The sequence below is a fragment of the Schistocerca gregaria genome, chromosome 1, assembly GCF_023897955.1.
Source record: "Schistocerca gregaria isolate iqSchGreg1 chromosome 1, iqSchGreg1.2, whole genome shotgun sequence".
Lineage (NCBI taxonomy): Eukaryota > Metazoa > Arthropoda > Insecta > Orthoptera > Acrididae > Schistocerca > Schistocerca gregaria.
This window is the reverse complement of record NC_064920.1, coordinates 1011230227-1011249709: the sequence shown is the minus strand read 5'-3', so window position 1 is coordinate 1011249709 and position 19483 is coordinate 1011230227. Positions and strand designations below refer to the sequence as shown.

Genomic DNA, 19483 nt, shown 5'->3' with positions numbered 1-19483 from the left:
TGCGGTCCGGTCCCAGGTCGACGGGCACGTGCACCTTCCGCCGACCACTGGCGTCAACATCGATGTACTGTGGAGACCTCACGCCCCACGTGTTGAGCAATTCGGCGGTACGTCCACCAGGCCTCCCGCATGCCCACTATACGCCCTCGCTCAAAGTCCGTCAACAGCACATACGGTTTACGTCCACGCTGTCGCGGCATGCTACCAGTGTTAAAGACTGCGATGGAGCTCCGTATGCCACGGCAAACTGGCTGACACTGACGGCGGCGGTGCACGAATGCTGCGCAGCTAGCGCCATTCGACGGCCAACACCGCGGTTCCTGGTGTGTCCGCTGTGCCGTGCTTGTGATCATTGCTTGTACAGCCCTCTCGCAGTGTCCGGAGCAAGTATGGTGGGTCTGACACACCGGTGTCAATGTGTTCTTTTTTCCATTTTCAGGAGTGTATGAAAGAAAGCTATGAAAAGCTAGAAATAGTGCTAAATGAAATAGTCTATGTTGCTCATGGTTGGATGATATGTGGCGATCTAAAGGTAACACGCATGCTCCTTGGTCAGCAAGGTGGCTTTACCAAATTTCCGTGCTTCTTGTGTGGATGGAACGGTAGGGCTAGGGATCAACACTGGTGCAGAAAGAACTGACCTGTGAGGGAGTCTTTAAAACATGGCGAAAAGAACATTCTACGTAAAAAACTTGTACATCCATAAAACGTACTCCTACCACCTCTACATATAAAGTTAGGCCTGATGGAACAGTCTGTAAAGGCTTTGCCTTAAGATGGACTATGTTTTAAGTGTCTCTGCTAAGATTTTCCACACCTTTCAGAAGCTAAAGTTAAAGAAGGCGTCTTTGTCGAACCTGACATTATAAAATTGATGTTTGATGTTAACTTAGAATCCACAATGACCTTAAATGAGAAAGTAGCATGGGTATCATTCAAGCAAGTCGTCACGAAGTTCTTAGGTCATGAAAAAGCCCCAGAATATGTTTCTGTTATAGCTACAATGTTAAAGAAGTTTAAATCTTTAGGATGTTTAATAAGCCCGAAAGTTCACTTTCTGAGCAGTCACCTTGGTTGCTTCCTGGACAATATGGGAGATGTTGATGAGGAGCAAGGAGAACTTTTTCACCAGGACATTGAAGTGATGGAAAAACGCTACCAAGGCCGCTGGAACACCAACATGATGGGGGACTACCGTTGATCACTTCGCCGAGAAGTTCAGCAAGAAACTCGTCATAGAAAAAGCTAGACAAGAAGCTTTAATGAAAAAAGAGAAAGAAAATATAAACCAATTCCAGGTGACAAGCGAAACCTCTATTAACACATATGATTGTTTTAAGTAGCTTACTGTAAATACAAACCACGCTTTGTTGTTACCGCATAGCATAGGATTTTTGTGTTATATAATAATATAACGCATATTGCTCGAAAACTAGGGTTGATAGAAAAAACTAAGGCTAGATTTGGATTCAGCTCATAAAAATCTGTAAAGATCAGCTATCAAAGTAAAAAAAAGTTTCCAAAAAATATTTTTCGTTGGCCTGTGTAATGGAAGCAAAACGTTAGAAAAGTCAAGATACCTTCATAGGATTTGTCGACTCCCAAAAAGCAAAGGTTCAAGATACGCAAGAGACAACACGGAAAGATTTAGGTGTTCTATTTTCCCACGCGCTATTCAAGAGTAGAACGCTCGAGAAAGTCCGAAAGTGGTTCTATGCACCCTCTGCCAAACACATAAGTGTGAAGTAAAGAGTACTCTTGTAGGTTTAGATGCAGACGAGGTGTACCTACAGCGCTACTATTTGAATCGTTAAGGGAAGAGAACAGAGGTTGCGTATTCCAGAGAAAGATGGCGAATATAAATCTCTCTCTCTCTCTTACACACAGACACAATTCTTCCCCCACCACTCCTCCAACACCTCCGCCACCGCCACCATAATCCCTCCATACCGCCAGTCACCCGACTTACCTCCCCATTTTACACATGGGTAATGTGGGTACGGCAGGAACGACAGAAAGTAAAGGTTCAGAAGTTAATCCCGGTACTAGGAAACACTCAACCTATGCGACCTCACATAACCGAGAACTAACGATGGGAATTGTTAGAGCATAAATTTTGTATTGGATCGAACATTTGTGGTTAGCAGAATTTGCATGACCATACGGTGCAGAAAAAATATTAACGTAGTTGATGAACATGACAGTGAAAAAGACAAAAGCGCTGTTAAGCGCCATCTTAGAAACAAGTCCATCTTCACCATGTTATGTCTGTAAATTGCATACCGGTGCAGGGAGGAAGGAAAATTCCGGTTTAATATTCTATAGGTTCTGATGTCATTAGACCTGAACTTTTGCTCCATCTCTAAGATGGGGCAAAAGTTCAGGCTGGCGAAAATATAGAAGGAAACTGACCGTGCCCTTTCAGAGAAACCGTTCCAGCACTCGCTTAAGCTTTTAAGGAAAGCAGGAAAACCTCGGTAGTCGGTCGCTGGTTTGAACTGCTGTCCTTCCAAATACGAATCCAGAGCGTTACCACTGCAACATCTCACTCGTTGAATGTGACGAAAAATGGCCGTTCCTTATTTTTGTCACCCACCGTGAGCCGGGCACTGGCAAAGTATCTCAGACGTTTCACAATGAGTGCTATGTGAATCCTTTAACACGGAACAGTGCACCGAGGTGTAAAGGCCAGAGAGCTGTAGCAGATGTTTCGGGCAGTGAGTTGGTGTTCATGACACGCCCATAATAATGGCTGCCAGCTCGACACCTTAGCGTTCTACGTTGCCTGCTCCGACCATCTGGCAATTTAGAAGCTTGAATGGGAGCCCAGTGACGATCACAACACTCTTTCTGTTTCTTCGAACAGCACATCTGAGCCTGAAACTGGGACGTATTTCGCTTTCTTATTTTATTGCTTTTCTTGTTCAGCAACGCTTGGCGTCTCGACAAATTGTATTGTTGGGCGCACGGTAGCTGACGAAGAATGTTGTGGAACACCTGAACGTACAGTGTTAGGCTCACATTTGATGCAGAGACAAAGTTTAAGAGCTCTTAGCTTGTGTAATATTTGACGCGACCAAGAAGCATGTGCCGTTTTGAACAGAAACCTATCCAGGAGAGAGCAACTTAAGTATCACAATCTTCAGAGAGGAAAAAAGCATGAAGCTCGGTAATGTATAACAGCATTGTATCGCTGTAGACCCAGCATCAGAAGAGAGGGCGCAAAGCAGTTACGTTAATGTCAAAACTTGGCGCAGAGTGCACGATGTTCCTAGGATCTAACAGGAGTTCGTTGTTTGACTTCTGATGCGTACTAGCAGTTCCGATTTGGATAGGAAGACAGCACGTCATGTCAACAGGGTCTTCAGTGCTGGTCAACTGTGAAACATGTATGAAACGTCGGAGAAATGGGTGATCGTTCATAGCGCGAAGGCTCGATTTGTCGTCTTGAATAATGTGAGGATTATTCTTGAGAATAGTGATGCCGACGTCAGAGTCCTCTTTATCATATTCGTATGCAAAATTAGAACTCTATCATAACCAAAAGATATTTTAAGCATCTGTATAGTCATGAACTTCGTCCAGACGTTTCCAAATGCGTTGAAAACATTAATTTTTTCTGAATATGGTATCCCCATAGATAACAATTGTTATTCAGTTCTTCGACGTTTTGGTTCAACGGAATTTTGATGTCAGTGATTATCGTATTACACGGACAAAAGGGTCTTAGTTATTACGGTAAAATAATTTTTTAAGCTGATAACAAATTGCGTTCTTACTTCTATTGCAGTTTCCATTAACATTATGACAAAGCGAATCATTCACGAGAACAGAAGCACCCTCGTCGTGATTGTCGGATTCACTTGAAAACACTTCACCTTAAGATTGTTTACAAGTCTAATGATGATCGTCCACAGAAGCATGAAAACATTGATTCACGCAGTCATCCGGATCTTCATTCTCACGAGGAACATCTGACTAATCAACTTCAAAAACCTCTGAAAGTATTTCAGATTCGTTTATCTATTTCGGTTTTCTTAATAGAGGCATCTCTAAAAGCAGGAGGAACTTCTGTATGAAAACAGGAGAAATAGGAACTGTCTATACTACTGGCCATTAAAATTGCTACACCAAGGAGAAATACAGATGATAAACGGATATTCATTGGACAAATATGTTATACTAGAACTGTCATGTGATTACATTTTCTCGCAATTTGGGTGCTTAGATCCTGAGAAATCAGTACCCAGAACAACCACCTCTGGCCGGAATAACGGCCTTGATACGCCTGGGCATTGAGTCAAACAGCGTGTACAGGTACAGCTACCCATGCAGCTTCAACACGATACCACAGTTCATGAAGAGTAGTGACTGCCGTATTGTGACGAGCCAGTTGCTCTGACACCATTGACCAGACGTTTTCAATTGGTGAGAGGTCTGGAGAATGTGCTGGCCAGGCAGCAGTCGAACATTTTCTGTATCCAGAAAGGCCCGTACAGGACCTGCAACATGCGGTCGTGCATTATCCTGCTGCAATGTAGGGTATCGCAGGGATCGAATGAAGGGTAGAGCCACGGGTCGTAACACAACTAAAATGTAACGTCCACTAAACACGTAAATATATGAAGTATTTAAAATACGTCGGAGCAGATGTCATCTACAGACGCGTATAGAAAAAACGAGCTAACTAAACGAAGACTGTTTTTTTGCCTTGTTTCACAAATTTTATCATGGTTGCTGTACAACCTAGGTTTCGAATTATAAGTCCATGGGCTTAGGCTGTGCAGTAACCATATTAAAATTGGTGAAACAAGGCCAAACAGTGTTCGTTTAGTTAATTTACAATTTTTCACCAAGAAACCAGAGCTGATTCAATTTTCAGGAGTTATCGTGAGAGCCGTCCGTAACAGGTGGCGCGCGGAACACGAGTAAACTCCAGATCTTTCCACAATATGTCACCTTCTCTTACCTCTTACAAGCGAATATGAGGTTCTTTGTAAGCAGTAATCAAGTAATATTTTTAGTACCAAAACCGTAGAAATCTTTCGTACTTATTGAGTTCAAAGTATTTTTGAAATGAACAAATCCATGCCAGGTAGTTTGTGTGCTCCTGTTCCTATGTGATACGAACGTGATCGTAAGGTTATGCCTGTTCGTGTTGCTGGCCCAGAGAAAACCATAATGTGGCCATAGTAACACGAAGACATTCAGACAGAATATTTACGCTGTAAACGAAAACTTAATAGTGTCCTGATAATGAATCAGAAGACATCGTCAAAACATTTACCCAGTATGCTAATTAAAATCCCTCAATATAGGAGAAGGAGTTAATTGTTAAACGGAAACTTGCAACAGTCCGGGTGCTGTCGGGACAGTCTACGACCTTCACATTGTCGCCCAGCGAGTTTCCGCCCTGGCTGAGGCTCTGAACTCGCATTCGAGAGGAGCGCGATTCAAATCTCTGACTAGCCATCGACGTGTGTATTCCCCGTGGTGTACTTAAACAGATTAAGGTAAATTTGTCGGAATGGTTCCTGCGAAAAGTGCTCGCCCGATTTCCTATCCACCACTGTACTGCCCGGACCTGTCCTCCGTCGCTAATGACCTGCTCGTCGACAAGGCATTAAAGAATAACTAATTCATAGCACACTTTGCATGGCCTCAGTTCGGGATTAGCTGTACAGACGCGCGACACACACACACACACACACACACACACACACACACACACACAGACGAGACAGCGGACGTCTGAAGGATGTCCCAGAAATGTAGCGACGAACTTCGAGGTGTGTAGAGGGTGTCCTTAGGAGCAAATCGAGGATAGGAATCCCTGTCCGGAAACATCATCCAACGACGCGACAGAGTGTCAAACTTACAGGCGATGGTGCCTGCCTCCAGGACACCCCTACGGTGGAAATGTGATTTTGTACGCTGAGGATCGTAGGCGGAACGTCTCGCCATGTTATTTGTTATTCAGTGGTCGAGACTGATTGTCACGGTCGCCAGTGTAGAGGTGGAACTAAGGGCTGTGTAAAAAGGCCTTGTCTGCTATGAATGCGGTGTTCTGTTTCCTCGGTGGATGACTGTTTCGGACACGGGTTTCCATACGCAGTTCATTTTTCTCCTGGAGCGCTCTAAGATCTCCAGTGTTTTTCGGTAAACAGCAGAAAAACAAACTGCAGATGGAAACCCATGTCTGATAGAGCTGCCATCCAGGCAAGAGAGCATCGCATTCATAGGTGTAAGAACTTTCTGCACATCTTCTCCACTGGCGTGGAGATCACTGAACAACAAACCCTCTACAACTCATCGAAGTTTGTCTCAACATTCCTGCTATACCCTGTATAGTGAGCTACATCTCCAACAGCCCGTTACGTCCCTTGGAGAAGAAAATAAAAAATTAAATAAATAAAAATAATAAAGGTATTGTCACATTATCCAGCGAGCAAATACTGTCTACATTCTAATGTTTTATGCCATATAGCCGTTCTGTTGACAGTAACTCTCTCTACCATCGGGATTCGAAAAATTGTTTTCAGATAGAGAGCCACCATACCACTTACTGACGTCGGTCTCAGACGTCAGTAGAGAGACTGACAGTAAGATTCGCAAAAGACTACTTATTTCTAAGGAATGACGAAGACATTACACGGTACATTTCGGGAAACTGCAATCATCACTGTGTTAGATAAATGTAAATGTCGTGTGACTAGGGCCTCCAGTAGGACAGACCGTTCGCCAGGTGCAAGTCTTTCGATTTGATGCCAGACCTAGCCGGGAATCGAACCCGGGCCCTTAGGATTGACATTGTGTCGCGCTGACTACTCAGCTACCGGAGGCGGGCACTGTGTTAGATGATAACACAGGCATAATACAAAGGAAAAGTTTAGTTGAAAATTAAAATCAAAAATCGATTGTACACAGTGTTACATAGATTCGGCTTTGTGTCTCCTTTCACACAATCACTGCACAGCCACCAAATTTTGTTCTTCATAACAGTAACGTATTCCCATATTTCTACTAGACCTTGCAAATTAGAACGTAGGTTGAAAGATTTTCTGCAAGACATTTTGTGTGATAAAGCACTGGAGGAAATAAACCATTACGTTATATACCATTTTTGTAAAATATAGATTCCACAGCGAACTGTGAAATGAGATTACTCCAGTGCCGAAAAATGTGAGGCGCCATAATTACCGCATTAAACCTGAAATTACTGGCAACATAAATAAAATTTATCGTATATAAGGTATTCATTTGCACGTTATGTGAAGTACATAAGAAAAGAGTAACTGTATTAATACCTGAATGAACGCACATGCAAATGTAATGTAGACGCAGTCGTGTTGGAAAGGATTAAAATATAAAAATATTTTCATAGATCATGTGGAATTAGTATGACAGTAAACTTTAAAGGAATATCTTAAGAATTGTTTTTCTGTGGAATTACAGATGTGAATATTCGATTCAGTTCCACCTAACATCTATGTGCCGTCCAGCCGAAATGTAGGTTTCAGCTGTGCCAGAAATAGTGTGAACATTAAGTCATCACGCAACTGTTGTGAACATAAACATACGGACCACTTCACATCCTGAGTTTACGCGTACCTCAGAAGATATTATAGAGCAACCTGAAGTACACTGTCTGAATCTACAGAATGTCAATACTCAAATTATAGAATTCAAACAATTATCGTATTCCTGGAAATAGAATTCAGTCTTGGTTGCAATAAAGATGGATTTATAAGTTCTTCGTATTCTATATTATCTATGAATATTCTGTACTATGAATTCTGTCTATAACATTACCACAGTTGCTGCACCAGCGGTACAGAGTTTGAAAATAGAGTGGAATGACGTTTGTATTCTTAGAAATGTTAACTAACATGTCAAGCCCCTTGCGACATAAAATATTCAGTCGTTTTATTAGTCACAGAGTATGCCTCTGGTATAGGATCTTGCGTTGAAGTTCAGCAATTTCTCTTGTACTGTTTTTGACCATGTTCTCAGTTCATTTAGGCTTTGGAGAGCTAGGATAGGGAGTGATGTTTGTACTGAAATAAAACTACCAATTTATATAAAAGGACTTTAATGTTTAACCACATCTGGGAGTTTCTTACTGCAATTCCTGTTTGTTTCTCTTGCTTCCATCACAATTTGTGCAAAACATAGTATGTGTTACGTATTTATTCAACAAATAAACTAGTTTCTGGTAACTGGATGAATCCTCTACACATAGATATGGTGACTTGCTAACAGATGACGGTACTGCCTGTTAACTGCGTTGCATATTGCCTGTTATATTATTAATAAACACAACACATCTAAAAAGGGATATGGCGACTCATCTAAATATTTAATGTTCTTAACGTACTGTAAATAGAAAGTGAGTGACGTAGTTAAAGTACAAGACAGTCATTAGAGCACAAAATACAGTGTTGCAGAAATTTCTTTCCTGTGTTACTTTTTTCATTGTAAGTACATTTAAGTCCTAAGTTAAAATACAAAACGTGGTGTACACGTGTTAAGTACACACAAATACGCAAAAATTACTTAAACTACCGTTTCTAAGAATTAAAGTTATTTTGATATGAAATTCTGTGAAGAGTAAAGAAGTTTCAGTCCTGCACGGTGGCGGTTACTGTATTTTAGGCGTCATACAAATGCTTTCCCCATTTTTTTCCCGGGGTATAGGAAGCGAATTCGAGACGTATGTGTGAATATCGCACGTTGGTGTAATGAAAGCATCTAAGGTACAGTAACCATCACCTGGCACATACATTTGTTGTCTCGCGTGGCTCACACCGATACTGCACAACTTTTATAGATATTTACTGTGTTTTCTGCTTGATTTAACAAAGAATGCGAAGTTGTTTTAAGAATAGACTGACGTGTAACTTAATTGTTGTTGAGTTAAAAGTGTGTGTGTGTGTATGTGTGTGTTGGCGGTAGTGTCGGCTGTAGCACGTCAGTTTGCTCCCCGCCGCTGTCTGTGAGGCGACTAGAGCGGGCTTGCAGCAGGTGTCTTGTGGTGCAGCCGGCGCTCTCAGACGGCGTAGGGCAGCGCCTACATGTGCCTCGTGTTGCCGAAGGAGCCGAGCCCCGCCTGTGAGGCGCCCTTGTTGTAGCCCATTTGCAGGTTGAGGTGCGCCTCGTGTGCCCGCAGCTGCTCTTCGGTGAACTCGCGCTTGTGCTCCTCCGCCATCTTGGGACCCAACCTCGGGCCCGTGTACTCGGGGTGCTTCTGCGTCTGCAAAGCGAACGGGCGCGTCAGATACACGGACATTAATGTTGCTCGAGCACACTACTGTACCCCTGAGGCTAGGCAGGGTGGTCAAAAGATTTCCCCGAATTTCCAGGTTGAAATTCCCAAGTTTGACTGAACAAATTGTTGTTGTACGCGAGAGAAAGTTTCAAGTTGCTGTCTTTATGGCCGAAAACAAATGTTTCTGAACGCTAAAATAATTCTTTTTATTTTCAAATAGAAAGGAGTCCAGAGTGTAATAAATTTCCATTTCTTAATTCTGGTTACCAGTTTCGCTCTATAAGACCATCCTCAGACCAAGACACTGAAATATACAGTCCGAGAAAGGAAAAAAAAAAACACCAACGAAGAAGTTATCTGTATGGGACAGAAATCGGTAGATGTGATGTACGTGTACAGACGAACAAATGATTACAGTTTCAGAAAAACTGTATGAGTTATTCAACAACGTCGCCTTAATGCTTTCCACATGCGGTGCCTGAGAATCCTCGGAGTAACGTGGAAGGACCGAGTGACCAACGAAGCAGTGCTATCTAAAACTACAACAGTATTTCAGCTGTCTTGAAGCAGAGACAATTCCGCTGGCTGGGACATGTCCACCGTATGGATCCTGACAGATTACCACGTGAAGTGATGCTTGGAGAGATCTCTATAGCCAAAAGACCTGTAGGACGGCCTGTATTGTGGTTCAAGACTCCTGTAACGACACAAACAGAGGGGAGGCACGGGCTAGCATGAGACCAGAGTGGCGTGATGATATATCATCTGGAATGTCGAAGCATGATGAAGGCTTGTTAGACAGATTAAGGCAGAAAAAGCTTCGAAATACTACCACCGCTCCTGCCTCAGCAGCCAGATACACTTGTGAAATTTGCGGCAAGAGATGCCGTACTGCCATTGGCTTGACAAGTCATATGAAAAAATGCAACCCATAAACACAGAGACACTACAACAATCATCTACCAAGATGTCGTGGCCAATATATATATATATTCAATAAAAAGAGCTTCACAAATTAAGGAAGTCAACAAAGCACTGGTGCAACTGTGGCCCTTATGCAAACAGTTATTAGGCATGACATTGATTTATATTCGGCCTAGGATCTCATTGACTGGAGCAGAGTTGCCCTCAGTGGTGGTGGGTCTCACTTCGAAGTGAGCCCCGATGAACATCGGAAACCTGTTTGGAGATACCCTAGACAGCGGAGGGATACCAGCCGACTCTCGCCCGAAATGCAACCCGACAGCCAGGAGTGATAGTCTGGGAGGTCACTTCTTATTATCGCAGAATCCCTTTGGTTGTCATCTGCGGCGCTCTTACAGCGCAGTTTTACATTATATTTCAGCAAGATAATGCCCAAGGCGCACGGCGAGAGGTTCTACTGCTTGTCTTCGTGCTTGCTCGAACCTGCTTTGACCAGCAAGGTAGTCGGACCTCTCCCCAATTGAGAATTTTGGGAGTATTACTGGCAGCGCCCTCCAACCAGCTCAGGATTGCGACGATCTAACACGCTGGTTGGACATAATTTGGTGTAAAATGCCTCAAGACGACTTCTAAAAACGGGAGGACATTTAACAAGTCTACAAATTAGTGCCAAGCCAAATAACTTCTTACACAATGGCCACAGGTGGACCAAAGCGTTATTGACTTGCTCAAATTTTGAACCTCTTTCTCTTGAATAAATCATACAATTTTTCCGAAGTAGTAACCATTTATGTGTCTGTACATGAATATCACATCTACTGACTTGGCTCCCATTCGGATAATTCCTTCGTGGTGCGTGTTTTTTTTGTCTTAAAGGGTGTAACATTTATAATGGGTTAGGTATAAAAAACATTTATCCACCTTAAAAACTAGCATAAAATCGATATGATTTCAATATAAGATGATGTATTACCAGGATGGCATGAGCAGTTGTGCATGGATCTGCTGAGTTGTACCGATTAGTACCTACATAGAATTGCTGACCAGTTAGCAAAGTTTAGGTACTATAAAAGGGAAGCTCCACCCTCTGTTCCTCCCTAATAAAAACGATTAAAATCCACAAATTGCGTGTGTATAAACAGAAAATCCTCATATTGTGCATGAAAACATGGTACAATACAGAATGTAAACAATATTATATGATGTATTCATATACATTACAAGATTTTTTTTCGTTTTTATTATGGATCACGTGACGAACAATGGGTGAAACTTCCCGTTTATAACGTCTTATCCTTGCTAACCTAGTCAGCAGTTAGTGACAGCGGCTCCCTGCACACTCTCGTCACGTCACCTGGTTAACACGTTATGTTGCCTTAATGGTATGTCGTACATGAGCTACTATAAATGTAATGTATTTCAGAATCTTGGATGGCCTTGTAGGCCGAATTCAGTAATCACCAATAAAATGACATTTTATTGCAGTTTGGATTGCTTTTTATTAAAATATTAAATACGATCCCACATGTGAAGGAGGCTGTGGGCCCACACGTGAAGAAATTAATGCAAATGAAAGTTTTTGTATTGCTACATCACTTATTAACCTTTATTGCAAGGTAGAAAAAGCTGGGATTTACAGTTTTATCAACATCTGCAAAAAAACTACTTCTGGGTATAATAAAAGATGCAACAGAAGCCTGATGAACATTTTCGAGGAATGATCGGATACAGATTAGGTGCGAACTATATTCCAAAACAACTTTTGTCCCAGCCTAGTCTTTCAAGAGGTGGAGGAGCAGAAGAAGAAGAAGCAGAGGTGCTACAAGGCACTGCGGAGAAGTTTGAAATTTAACAGAAGGAACTGCCGCAATGTCCTCTGATCAAGGGCTAAAGTTTCTCAAACCTTTTGCTGTGAAATTTCGGTGATGAAAATTATTTACATCTAATATCCGAGAGAGGTGGACGGACTATTTCAATTGGTGACGACAAGAAGAGAAAGTACTTAGCAGAACGGAAACGACTCACGAGAATTGTACGAAAGCATTCTTGTCACTGAATGAGATGGGGTGTGCGGATGTTGCTGGAGAGATTGGATCTGACAGTGAGAGTAAAGCAGTGGTTAAGAAGACTGTTGTTTACAACTAATGGTCGTACTGCTGGTGGCATGTTCCTGCCTTCCTCAAATTTTGTGATCTGACTCACCAGTTCAGTTACAGATGTATCTGCATTTTATTAGTGACTCCGAACGAGGCTTCAACTTGACGTATTTAACATACACGCAACATTGCCAGAGGGGGAAGTAACATACACTGTTGTGCAAAATTTAAGGACGAAAGTAACTTCCGCATGAAGAGTCACCGCCAAGTAACAGAGCTCGGTGAAACTTGGACCATACATTCACTACTGGCCATTAAAATTAATACACCACGAAGATGACGCGCTACAGACGCCAAATTTAACCGACAGGAAGAATATGCTGTGATATGCAAGTGATTAACTTTTCAGAGCATTCACACAAGGTTGGCGCCGGTGCGAAATCTACAACGTGCTGACATGGGGAAAGCTTCCAACCGATTTCTCATACACAAACAGCAGTTGACCGGCTTTGCCTGGTGAAACGTAGTTCTGATGCATCGTGTAAGGAGGAGAAATGCGTACCATCACGTTTCCGACTTTGATAAAGGTCGGATTGTAGCCTATCGCGATTGCAGTTTATCGTATCGCGACACTGCTGCTCGCGTTGGTCGAGATCCAATAACTGTTAGCAGAATATGGATTCGGTGGTTTCAGGAGGGTAATACGGAATGCCGTGCTGGATCCCAACGGCCTCGTATCACTAGCAGTCGAGATGACAGGCATCTTATCCGCATGGCTGTAACGGATCGTGCAGCCACGTCTCCATCCCTGAGCCAACAGATGGGTACGTTTGCAAGACAACAACCATCTGCACGAACAGTTCGACGACGTTTGCAGCAGCATGGACTATGAGCTCGGAGACCATGGCTGCGGTTACCCTTGACGCTGCATCACAGACAGGAGCGCCTGCGATGGTGTACTCAACGACGAACCTGGGTGCGCGACTGGCAAAACGTCATTTTTTCGGATCAATCCAGGTTCTGTTTACAGCATCATGATGGTTGCATCCGTGTTTGGCGACATGGCGGTGAACGCATATTGGAAGCGTGTATTCGTCATCGCCATACTGGTATATCACCTGGCGTGATGGTATGGGGTGCCATTGGTTACACGTCTCGGTCACCTCTTGTTCGCATTGACGGCACTTTGAACAGTGGACGTTACATTTTAGATGTGTTACGACCCGTGGCTCTACCCTTCATTCGATCCTTGCGAAACCCCACATTTCAGCAGGATAATGCACGACCGCACGTTGCAGGTCCTGTACGGGCCTTTCTGGATACAAAAAATGTTCGACTGCTGCCCTGACCAGCTCATTCTCCAGATCTCTCACGAATTGGAAACGTCTGGTCAATGGTGGCCGAGCCAGTCACTACACTACACTACACTACACTTGATAAACTGTGGTATCGTGTTGAATCTGCTTGGGCAGCTGTATCTGTACATGCCATCCAAGCTCTGTTTGACTCAATGCCCAGGCGTACCAAGGCAGTTATTACGGCCAGAGGTGGTTGTTCTGGGCACTGATTTCTCGGGATCTATGCATCAAAATTGCGTGAAAATGTAATCACATGTCAGTTCTAATATAATATATCTGTCCAATGAATACCCGTTTATCATCTGCATGTCTTCTCGGTGTTGCAATTTTAAGGGCCAGTAGTGTAGAAAGAACTGCTACAGAACAGCACAGAAGATGACTGAAAGAAATACGCAGATGAATAGAAATGACACTTTTATTCAAAGACATCAGTTACACTGAAATCAGCGCCGTTCGTCATGGTCCGCTGCACATTGCAAAAGGCAGGAGACTGTTCTTAAGAGGGTGTGTGATCACCACGGCCGACACAGCATGCTCTAAAACGTGCTCCCATGCTGGCTGCAAGGTTGGTAAGGAGTGCTAATGATAGGGTGTTCCATTCCTTCAGCAGCGCGGGTGACAACAGTTGGATTATCGTCAGTGCTCATGGACGTGTTGCAATACGTTTCCCAAATGCACCCCACAAGTGGCCGATGGATTTTAAGTCGGGGAAACGGGCAGGCAAGTCTATGTGCCGAATATCCTCTGGTTACAGGAGCTCCCCTACCTGCGCTTTTCGATGCGGTCGCGTTCTGTCATCCATAAAAGTGAAGTCAGGGCTTAATACACCCCCGAAAAGACGCACGTGGTGAAGGAGTACAATAGCATAATGACGCTTCCTTTGAGTATACCGTATTCAAAGATTTAGAGGTCAGTGCGCCTATGCAACATCGTTTAAATAAATTCACGTGATTAAAACTATGAATTCTTCAGTTTTTTTTTTCAGAATACTTGAAATGAGTTTGCTTATACTGAGATTTGAATACAGACCCTCCCAATTTACCAGGTGATCAAAAAGTCAGTATAAATTTGAAAACTGAATAAATCACGGAATAATGTAGATAGAGAGGTACAATTTGACATACATGCTTGGAATCACATGGGGTTTTATTAGAACCAAAAAAATCGAAAAATTCAGAAAATGTCCGACAGATGGCGCTTCATCTGGTCAGAGTAGCAATAATTAGCATAACAAAGTAAGGCAAAGCAAAGATGATGTTGTTTACAGGAAATGCTCAATACGTCCACCATCATTCCTCAACAATGTCTGTAGTCGAGGAATAATGTGAATAGAACTGTAAAGCATGTCTGGAGTTATGGTGAGGCATTGGCGTCGGGTGTGGTCTTTCAGCGTCCCTAGAGATGTCGGTCGATCACGATCCACTTGCGACTTCAGGTAACCCCAAAGCCAATAATCGCACGGACTGAGGTCTGGGGACCTGGGAGGCCAAACATGACGAAAGTGGCGGCTGAGCACACGATCATCACCAAACGACGCGCGTAAGAGCTCTTTCACGCGTCTAGTAATATGGGGTGGAGCGCCATCCTGCATAAACATCGTACGTTCCAGCACGTGTTTATCAGCGAGGCGGGGGTGATGCGATTCCGTAAGATATCGGCGTACCTGTGGCCCGTCACGGTAGCTGTTTTGCTGTCCAGCGCCATCTGTCGGGCATTTTGCGAACTTTTTTTTTTATTGCTCTGATAAAACCCCATGTCATCCCAAGCATGTGTGTCAATTTTTATCTCTCTATCTACATTATTCCGTGGTTTATTAAGTTTTCAAATTTATACTGACTTTTTTTATCACCCTGTATATACTTAGTAACGAGAGGAGACTTTGTAAATGTTATAATGTAGTCTCTATGACGAATGTAACTTAAAGACTGTAGATTTGCTATTTCTCCATAGTCTATGCAGATACTCCTGTCGAATTCGCCAATCATCGATTTATGTGCGTATTTCCACTTTAGCCTTCATAGAACTTTACGCGTAGCCATATGTGTTTTAGGAAGTTCATACAAAACCATAGTTTTCTTGGTCGAAGTCACTTCTAAATATTTTTCATACTGCTATTGAGCCTTACAGGAGAACCCTCTGGGCGTTCTCTAGAATCGTGTATTAAAAAAAAAAATGCTTGTAGCGCTTAACTGATTTTATAGTCGCTTATCTGAAGTATTTTCTCGCTCAAATGTTCAAAGGCCATGGCTAACTCTCTAGGTTAATTAAGAAAGATGCCATGTGATCACTTCATTTGAGACTGGTACCTCCCATTGTATGTGGTTTCGCAGGAGAACAGCTAACAGTGGGCGCCGACGTACCATTTCATTATCGTCTCTGACCGAAAAATCTAGCAATCGAATTCGGTATCGACAGCGCGCTTCTCTCTGCCGTACAGGAGCCAATGAAATATTTGAATAGTACAACTAGGAACAAACAAAAAAAGAAAAGAAAAAGTGGTATGGTAACGTTGTAAACTTAGAATAAGATTCGGTGTAGAAAAAGAAGCATACTTAAGTAACAGACATAATGAACTACGTAAATGCAAATTTGATCGTAAATGGTTCGATGTTCCCGAGATGAATTGATTGAACGAATAAATAAAGAAAAATAAAATGTCAGACATGAGTGAGAAAGCTGCACTCAGTTCCCAATAGTAGGACTATGTCTTGAATTATAACAGTGCCAAAAAGTGCCAAAATCTGCTTCTGAACCCCTTCAAAACTTTTCTTCTAGCGAGAGACCAGGTAAAACAATCGCACCACTCTAAGTCTGGCTTCTAGAGGGCGTTTCACAACGACATTCTAAAAATTGAGGACAGAATCCTTACACCAAAACACAAAAATATCAGTAAACATGGTCTCTAAAACGCATACCTTAAGAGCTATGAGCACTTATTCACCTTCCCTACTGTGAAATACATTTCTTCCACTGTACAAGCTCATGTGGTATGCACTTTAGAGCCCATGTTTGGTAGAACTTTTTTTCAGTTTTTGGTCCTTACTATCTCCTTCCAAAATATGGAAAGCAAAGATCTTGCTGTAGAAGATACATATTTCGCGTATCGAGAATTAACGAGTGCTCAAAGCTCTTAAGATATGTATTTTAGAACTAATGTTTACTGGATATATGTTTCTAGTTTTGGCATAAGAAACCTGTCACCAAAGTGTTAAAACGTCATTCTGAAACACTCTGTGCATGATTTGTTGCTGTCGACAAGAGGGGCTCGAAATACAATGTATACATACACGAAAAAACAGAAATATCTGTAGGCTATTGAAACGAGGATATCCAGCAGAAGGACCCCCGTTTGAGAAATTCAAAAAGAAAAAGGCAGCGCAAGATTTGTAAGAGATGATGAAGATGGGAAAAATGTGTCACATGTAATGAGGGAGTAGATGTTGCAAATATATATTATATGGAATAAAAGAGTTAGATCATAAAATAGAAGTACAGGCATCAACAGCCAGTTTTCTGTGAGTATAAGTAATCAAAAGTACGTGGAGAGTGAGACTTTAAGATAGTGAGTAGGTTCAAATCGTTGGAATAGTGATACAAAGGAGAAGAGAAGTCCACACAACAGACTAGCATGAAAAGCAACACCAAAATACTCTTCGGATACACAACTGCAACAACAAATAATAAATTGACTGGTTTGAAGTCATTGACGACAATTCTGCCTCGCTATTAAGAAAGAAAAGAAAGGAGAGCAGTAACACATAGGAAATCAAAATTGGTAATCACTAAGAAAACGAAGAAGAGTGAAATGAATATAAGAGGAACTAAAGGATTATTAAAAAGAATAACAAAAATGGAAGTAGTGCCTATTTGAAATAAGCGCCCCTTCAGATGACATGCAGTATCACATATTATTCTTCAAATTGCGACATATTGCTCTTCAAATGGCGACATATTGAAAGGCGTGTACGGAGTAGTGAACGAAAGAGTTAGCTTACAACTTGACGTAAATACATTCATTTATGTTACAAACAACCAACATTGGGAAAGTTATGTAGTAGAAACGCAGTACTCACAATTCTGCCAAGGGCGTACAGACACAGCGTCACCTGAGGGATGTTGCGCCTCTCAAACAGATCAGCTGTCTGGAAGATCTCCTCGTCGGGCACACCATACTTGCGGATAGCGTCTTGGAACCTGGAAGACAGAGCACAAGTGACTTCAGCTGAATATTAGCAGCATGAAATTACAGTGGGTAATACTGCACTTATCAAAACTAGCTACAATGTTTTCAGCGTAAATGACCAATACCAATATATTTATTCTCCGGAGCGAATAGCTCAAGAGGAGGGAACATCGACAGTAAGATACTTCCTGTCTCTCCAGAAATCATCGCTGTAGTTCTCTGATCAAATATTTCACCAGTACACACATGCTGTCAAATCTGACGTACAACTTACAAAAAGGAGACAAAGATTATGATATTAAAGTGAGTGATATTTAACTATCCAGCTTCCTTATACGTAGTAGGAGTCCATCTGAAAATGATGACACGGGTTAGACAATTGGTGTACTACAAAGACTGCACTTTCTCATCCATTCACCTCGTAGAAATAATAATTCAATCTGAGAGCAATGCCCCTGGCAAGAGAAAGAATTGTTCGTAGTAAGCATGTCTCAGTTCAGTGTTCACTAACGTACGCAATATCGTACTTGTTTCTTACTTCCTACAGATTATTTACTCCCCTTTAAATTTTAAATGTATAATTTTTGGAAGACGTTTACTTTAAGAAAAAAGCAAAGCAATTTATTTAATCCTGCGTTATCGTTGAATGAATGCGAAAATATGGGAATCAGTGATGAAGCTCTATTCTTACACCCCCGTAATTTTAAGCTTACGGACAAGATATACTTTTCGTTTTTGTTGTACATCTTTCTTCGTATCCATCCCTCTATGAAGCATCAGCGTAGACTCAGGAGCAATATCTCAGATTTTTTTTGTAATTTTAAATCTCATAGCAACGAAGGAACGAGGAATGAGAATAATTTTAAAATCCATAAGTAATGGACAAACATGAGCTCCCTTCAATATGCACAATAGTACCAGAAACAAGGCAGTCAGTACTTTTTATGAACTTTCAGATGCAGTACAAACAAAGAAATTCTCCTCATTCTACAGAAAAGGCAGTTAACAAGCTTCGTTTAAACGTGACAGAAGGGATGGCAGTCAATTGATGAAGGAAGAATGGCTCCTAAATATTGTACTGGTACGAGCTGATTTAAGCTATGGATGACAGGTGTTAAGCCTAGTTTATGCACAGTGCCTTTGTCATTGTGTTGTTTGGGGGAGGAGACCAGACAGCGAGGTCCTCGGTCTCGTCGGATTAGGAAAGGACGGGGAAGGAAGTCGGCCGTGTCCTTTCAAAGGAACCACCACGATGACCAGACGCGGGATTGAACCGTCGTCCTCTCGAATGCGAGTCCGGTGTGCTAGCCACTGCGCCACCTCGCTCCTGTGTTCTACTTGTCTAACAAATTAGAAACTTATGGCGGACTGGTTTTAGAATGGAGATGTGCCTTGCGCATACGCTGATTAGCTTCACAAACATGCCACATGACCACACCTTAGCCGTAACATGCCATCTTTTATCAGTACATTTTGAATAGTTGTGTAACATTAATGAATATCAGCACCAGTTGCTAATTTGTTCTTTATTTTGGTCCACGTCTCGTTTCAACTTTTATATTTAAGCCATTTTCAAGTGGATCTGAAAACTATACTGTGATAAAGCGACGTCAAAAGCATCACCACATCATAATTTTTAGATCCATTCGTTAAC

At 42.1% G+C, this 19483-nt stretch overlaps 2 protein-coding genes across 2 annotated transcripts in view; one reads left to right on the top strand and one right to left on the bottom strand.

The window, feature by feature from the left end:
• The window catches only part of LOC126278747 (muscle-specific protein 20-like), a 164113-nt gene that overhangs the window by 48424 nt on the left and 96206 nt on the right, over positions 1-19483 (top strand). The gene's annotated exons all lie outside the window — the stretch shown is intronic.
• The window catches only part of LOC126278758 (muscle-specific protein 20), a 34307-nt gene continuing 22899 nt past the window's right edge, over positions 8076-19483 (bottom strand). Inside the window, exons 3-4 of the mRNA XM_049979038.1 lie at positions 17720-17840; positions 8076-9253 (exon numbers count right to left, since the gene is read on the bottom strand). Coding sequence (XP_049834995.1) covers positions 9071-9253; positions 17720-17840 — 304 coding nt within the window. The 3' untranslated portion in view covers positions 8076-9070. The remainder of the gene's footprint in view (positions 9254-17719; positions 17841-19483) is intronic.